The 5,996-nt window shown below is 41.6% G+C and overlaps 2 protein-coding genes across 2 annotated transcripts; one reads left to right on the top strand and one right to left on the bottom strand.

Moving 5' to 3' along the window:
* Positions 1-308: 308 nt before the first annotated feature.
* On the top strand, positions 309-3,069 carry BCR41DRAFT_362253 (WD40-repeat-containing domain protein). Its single transcript, XM_022025690.1, has 7 exons — positions 309-411; positions 525-584; positions 738-790; positions 877-1,037; positions 1,198-1,261; positions 1,400-2,788; positions 2,925-3,069. Exons 1-7 carry the CDS (start codon positions 387-389, stop codon positions 2,994-2,996), a joined length of 1,824 nt encoding a protein of 607 aa, XP_021876729.1. The 5' UTR covers positions 309-386; the 3' UTR covers positions 2,997-3,069.
* Positions 3,070-3,263: 194 nt separating this feature from the next.
* BCR41DRAFT_400816 (hypothetical protein) lies at positions 3,264-4,659 on the bottom strand (the record flags this gene model as incomplete). The annotated part of the gene is made up of 3 exons (XM_022029165.1): positions 3,264-3,898; positions 4,008-4,098; positions 4,201-4,659. The coding sequence occupies 3 exons, from the start codon at positions 4,657-4,659 to the stop codon at positions 3,264-3,266; spliced, it is 1,185 nt and encodes a 394-aa protein (XP_021876728.1).
* Positions 4,660-5,996: the final 1,337 nt, after the last annotated feature.

The following is a 5,996-nucleotide window of genomic DNA, read 5'->3' as shown; positions in this document are numbered from 1 at the left end:
AACTCCCATTTAACAATCAGCACCAGCAAAAAAAAAAAATAGTATTGATCGTGAATGAGGGTGACGTTTGTGAAGTGAGAGTAAGAAAGAGTGTACAAAGGTGTGGAGGTGGTTTTCCAACAAAATGACATGTACAATGATGTATGGTAAGCATGATTGTGAGTTACATGTGTTTTGTACGCTCCTCCATATGATTTTGGACTTTGAAAAAAATTGTAGTAAAAAAAGTCAGCTAATTGATTCCAGCCTGATGTGCACGTGTGCTTCTTCCACTGGCTTGGTGACGGGCCTTCGTTCTTGGCCCGATACACAACTGCAGGCTTTATTAATTATTATTATTATTATTAACAGACAATACTACGGCAGCACTCAGCACTTGTGGCATCATGCACGGGACCATCGATTATTCAGGTGAAGCATTTTATATATTCATGGATGATTCTTCTCTTGCAGGACATTAATCCATACTATGGAAATTGATTTTTTATAGTCTGGGCATCATCCTTGAAAAAACAATAAACTAGATGCACTGAGTCTACCACCAAAAGGTCATGTCACCATCGGAGAGTCCAATTCCGCTTTAGGTATAGTACTAGAGTATCCTCCAGGATTCAATAAGGCATACAGACATGATCCCAGAGCGTGAGGACCTACAACAAATGCCTTATCTTTTTTTTTTTATTCTTTATTTTTTTTTTACATGTGGTAACCAAAAAAAAAAAAAAAAAAAAAATCAGTACATGTGTCAGGCCCCGAAGATCCAAAGCTGAAAAGTTTTATCAAGAGACATGTAAGGACACGCCTTGAGAAAAAAAAAGGAAATTTGATCTGTTTCTTTTGCTTACAAAAAAAAACACTTTTCACGGACGTCTATAGGGCCAGTTAAATGCAGCATTGACAATGCCATCCAGAGGCGTCCATATTCCACAGTTCCACAAGGTCAATGCAGCAGTAGATGAACTCCTTGATACTGCTAGAGATTCTGGATTAATTCCGCAACCAATTTTGGAGAAGATTGAAGAACTTGCCAAACAATGGTAATGGCCTTTTTTTTTTTTTTTTTTTTTTTTTTTTTAAAAAAAAACCACTTTCTCGGAAATTAGCCGGATTATAGATTTTGTCTGTTTGTTTGTTTGTTTGCAAAAAATGACTTGTTTTACTCATTGTTTCCCAAGTTTTCTTTGAAACAATATTTAGGGATTTGGATGCTATTCTTAATTCCGCTGGGGCAGTTTACAAAAAGGCGTGGGATGCATATATCGTAAGGATACATTATCAATATTAAATTCTTTCTCATTTACTGAAGGATATCATTATTCCCTTTTTTTTTAAAAAAATGAAAAAAAAAAAAAAAAAAAAAAGTCTGAAGCTCACCAACATTGAAACCTTTCTCTACTAGAAAATATCAGGATCATTCGACACGATTGTTCATCGCGACAAACTTGCCAAATTCTTGATCCGCAAAGTAGCATGGCATCCACACCAACCTTTGCTGGCTATTGCACTTTGGAATGATTCTGTTTGGGTTTATGATCTCTCAGTCGAATCTTGGTACTCCTGTGGACTTTCATATCCATCACAGGATAGAATCACCACTTTACAATGGAAGCCCATGTCTGGAGTCGTCCTTGCTGTCGGATGTGAAGCTGGCGTAGCGTTATGGCATGTGTTTAGAGATCATACTCCCTCAGGTATAGAGGCTGCATGGGCAGAGCCGACAAATCCTCTCAAAGATCATCCTTCAGTGCTCTTGAGTCAAACATACAATACACCAACTAGAGCCACGAATCGTGGACAGGATACAGCTTGGGTCGGATTGAGTTTGTTTAAGGATCTGGGTGGTGTTGACCAGATGGCATGGGATCCTCGTGGCGAACTCTTGGCAGTAGCCTCATCCAACTCCTCAACAGTGTACATTCGCGAAAGCGTTACAAAAGAATTAACAGAGCTTCGGTTGAGCTTCCGGCCAACACCGCCGCAGATAATCCGTAGTGTACGAAAGGTCGCTGAAATCGCTTCCAATATCAAGGAGGCTATCAAGTTGGCTACAAAGCCAGATCAGCCTGAGGATATAGCACCAACACATGATCATGGACATATGGGACCTACTGTTTGCAGTATGGTATGGTCACCATGTGGGAAGTATCTGCTTGTAGCATATCTTTCTGAGGTAGCACGCATCTATGAGGCAGCTACATGGGACTATGTCGAATTAAAAGATCTCAAGGGAGCGATCCAGTCAACTTGTTGGACACCAGATGGACACAATCTCATTTTCTCATTGCGTGGAGACGATTTGATTCGTGCAGTTCATTTTGAAAAGCGAGCTGGAGAGTTGACATGGATCCCTTTGAATCAGGTCAAAATGTCCTTGCGACACGCCGATATTGAAGGCTACAAGAACGCAGTTCAGAATGAGGACAAAAGTGGTGATCATTCGGGTCTTCGAGAACATTTTTGGAAGAGACTAGGGAATCGAAACTTGGATGCTCTGACAGAATTCGGAGCTATCGAGGAGCTGACATTGGATCCTCATGGAGAGCGACTGATTGTTCGGTTCGAAAACACAGACTTGCTAGGTGTTGTCATTGTGCGGCCCACAGGTTCGATGCTCAGGGATTTGGATATTTTTATGCCAACAGGATTTATCGAGGGACCTGGGTGGAGTGATGGCGAAGAATCGTCTACAGATGAAGATAGAGGTGGTGAGGCTGAGCGTAAAGAAAAACCAGATGCAGTCACCATGGCATTCACAAGACACAGCAAGGGTGGATCTATTCTCTCGATTGTAAGCAGCACTGCAGACACCAATATGTTATATCTTTTGGTTTTTTTTTTCAAAATGTATGGAACCTGAATGCTTTTTAACTGATTTCGCTTTTTTTCCTTCTTCTATATCACTATCGTTTCAAAAACGCTTCTAGGCATGGGAATCAGGCCGGATCAATTTTGTGCCCTTCTACTATTTGACGCAAAATGAGGTGGACTCACTCTAAACTATTATACAGTTAGAATAAACGGAACAAACAAAGGCTTCAAACCATTTATTGTACATATTAAAACAATACGCTTCTTGAAGTTTTCGTAGGTATATCTATTCTGTAGAATGCTTTAATTCATGACTTTTTGATGCTATTAGCATTAAATGATCTATTCTAATTGTATGTGAAGGAGATATGGCAGCGATGCCAAGAGAGCTTGCTTTCATTTTTCTTATTCATTAGTTGGAGATGTGGGTAGAAATGTAGATGAGACATATCTTGCTACGCCAGGATGGTATTTTGTCCAGAGATGCTCTTCAATATACCTTGAAACGTACTCTTGTCAGTACCATGGAACTGTCTTCCTTTTGCGGCCATATTGGCATCCAACAATAAGATCAAGAACGGCAACATGCGGACGTTGTCGAATGGATTCTGAATCCTCACTAGCCTCGCCGTTGCCTCAGGAAAATCAGACAAAACCATGGTACACGGAAATTCATTCAAAAAATCAGAAAGGAGTGGGGATTCGCGTGGATGAGGGACATCGGTGGCTAAAAAGATGAAGTGTGATTCTTGAGATTGTTGTCTGCAAAGATCCAGAAACGCAGGCTGCCTCACTTCTGGAGCTGACGGTGATCGATGTGTCGACGGCGATTCCTGTGCAAGAGCTGGCTTTGTTACTGACGCTACTGATGCTGATGTTGGTGGCTGTGTATTGGTCAGGTTTGCTTTATCCATCTGGACGATCTCCCGAACCCAAGCAGCCATTAGCTCTATATTCTGTGAGGCGTCTTTTACAAATCCACCGTCGAATGTCCGAAGGTGTAACCCTAAAAACCTTGGCAGTGTTTTGTTAGCGGATTTAATCCAGGTTTGAATGTGGCCCTCTGCAGTATATGTTGCGTCCAGGATATCTTGATTCCAAATGTCAAAATTATCAGTCATGTAACGTTTCAGCATCTGATGTCGTTCAGATAGTGCTTCCACTCGTTCAGGATCGAAGATCGATCCAATTGTGAATACCCACTACACTGGCTGGCGGCTCTGAGTGGTGCCTGTAGTCGTATTCGGAGTCATCCAACACTCTAGCATCGAACCGTGTAGTATCATTCACCTAATAAATATCCTTTCCCACGTCTGCATCTGATATTCCCAATTGCCCTTGTAGCCATGAGATGGTCATGTTTGGTCGATCAAACACACGGATCGGGTCTACCAACCCCATGGATGCTGTTAATGTCATATTCGTTGCCAACCCCTTCAGGACTTTGGGCAAAGTATAGACAAAAGTCCAAGGGACGGTTGTCCAAGCATGATAAATCCGACAATTCATATCTGCGCTCCTATTGCTTGGGGCCGAGTGGTATAGTGCCCCCCTCATTTCCTTCTCTGTAAAGTTGGTCCTTGCCCTGACATCTTTGGCATCAATATCTTTACAGAACTCTGATTCTTCTTGGTTCATTCTCTCCCATCTCTCAACCAATTCTTCAAGTGGCATCCATCCAATGTTGAAAGTCTTTTCAGTCATATAGAGCGGTGGTAAGAGCAAAGTCCGATTCAGATATCCAGCCAGTCGAAGTGCTGTCTCCAATGCTATTCGCTGGTTGTGAAGGCCACTATGAGGGAAATAACCAAGAAAGCGCTCTTGATCTGCAGGAGGACGGGCTGGGAACATGGTGTAAAAGGGATTGTGTTGCCTGTTCCCTTGCAACTGCAGAGAGCTGTCAGCATCTTGCTGTTGTTGGAGAAGAGATATCCTGTCTTGACCTTGATCATGGTCTGCTCCATGAGAAAGGATATGAAATGGAGTCCATTCAACTCGGACGAGTGATATAAATACGAAGAGGCCGAAGATCACTAGGCTGATCGTTATTTTCCACTTGAAAGGCTGGGTTGATTTGGCCATGTCAATAAATTGCCTTTTGGGTCAGGCTCGGAACAAATGGTTTTAATGAAAAAGAAAGCAATACATTTCATGAATGTCAGATGAAGGGAGCATTGATATCCGATGAATCAGCACCAATAACGAAAAGAGATTCATCGGTCTTTATCTTTCTTTGATCAAGGTATAGTTCTAGGCCGTTCTTTGTCCCAACCACAAACCATAAATCATCCCAAACCACAAGGCATAAATTTTGAGCAAACTTTGACAAAAGACAAAAGATATTTGTCTTTTTTGTTTCTTTTCAATAACAACAGCAATAAGTTAACAACACTAAACAGAGCCATACCGCCAAAACAGAAAGAATGAGTGTTGAATAAGTCCCTGTTAATGTAGCCAAATATGTGTGCTTGTATGCTCGCAGCCTCTGGTGCTTCAATTGCTGAACGAGCTATAGCTTCCGACGCTGCAAAAGTCACAGCAGTCAATGGGTCGCTTAAAGCAAGCACAGTAGCAAGTGCAGCAGGATTTGCAGCAACAGATTGTCATTCCCCTTTTTGGTTAGATTCGTCTTGTTCAGGCAATAGAAAATAGATCTATGAAAAAACAAAAAGAAAAAAAATAGAAAAGACAAATCCCTTAACACGCTTCGTCCTCTATATTAGGGTAAATATTATCACTCTCCTATCATATAAATAGGAAAGCATTATTGCGTTGCCTACGTCTCCTGCTGTCTCAGTCTTTGGTCTTCTATATCTTATAAAAAACCTCGGTCACGTCCAGAACCATTGCTAGTCGCTTCCCCTCTATCTTATTAAACCTACGGGCTCATACTCCTCACCCAAGCGTTCCAGTAGCTGCTGTTACTGTTCCTACTCCTGCTACTGATCGCTCCATTTTATTATAGTATTAAAGATGATGAGATTATCGAATACATGTACATAACTGATGACCAAGATCTACAGTAACACTAAGCGACTCTATAGCCCATGACACTATAATAAGATGGGACGAGAGGAACAAAAAGAAAAGGGCACACTTGCAAAGTGCCACCGTACTACTGTCATCCAAGGACCGCAAAAGCTGCACGATTATGCTTCCTTGCATGATTCATATCGCGCCATGGTTTC

The sequence above is a fragment of the Lobosporangium transversale genome, assembly GCF_002105155.1.
Source record: "Lobosporangium transversale strain NRRL 3116 chromosome Unknown BCR41scaffold_54, whole genome shotgun sequence".
Taxonomy (NCBI): Eukaryota; Fungi; Mortierellomycota; class Mortierellomycetes; order Mortierellales; family Mortierellaceae; genus Lobosporangium; species Lobosporangium transversale.
This window is presented reverse-complemented; position numbering and strand designations above follow the sequence as displayed.

Bases quoted from the DNA above. Each gene is read 5' to 3' on its own strand.
- BCR41DRAFT_362253 (XM_022025690.1), top strand. From the start codon at position 387: ATGCACGGGACCATCGATTATTCAG. The intron at 412-524 runs GTGAAGCATTTT...ACAATAAACTAG, and splicing joins CGGGACCATCGATTATTCAG to ATGCACTGAGTCTACCACCA. The intron at 1,262-1,399 runs GTAAGGATACAT...TTTCTCTACTAG, and splicing joins AGGCGTGGGATGCATATATC to AAAATATCAGGATCATTCGA.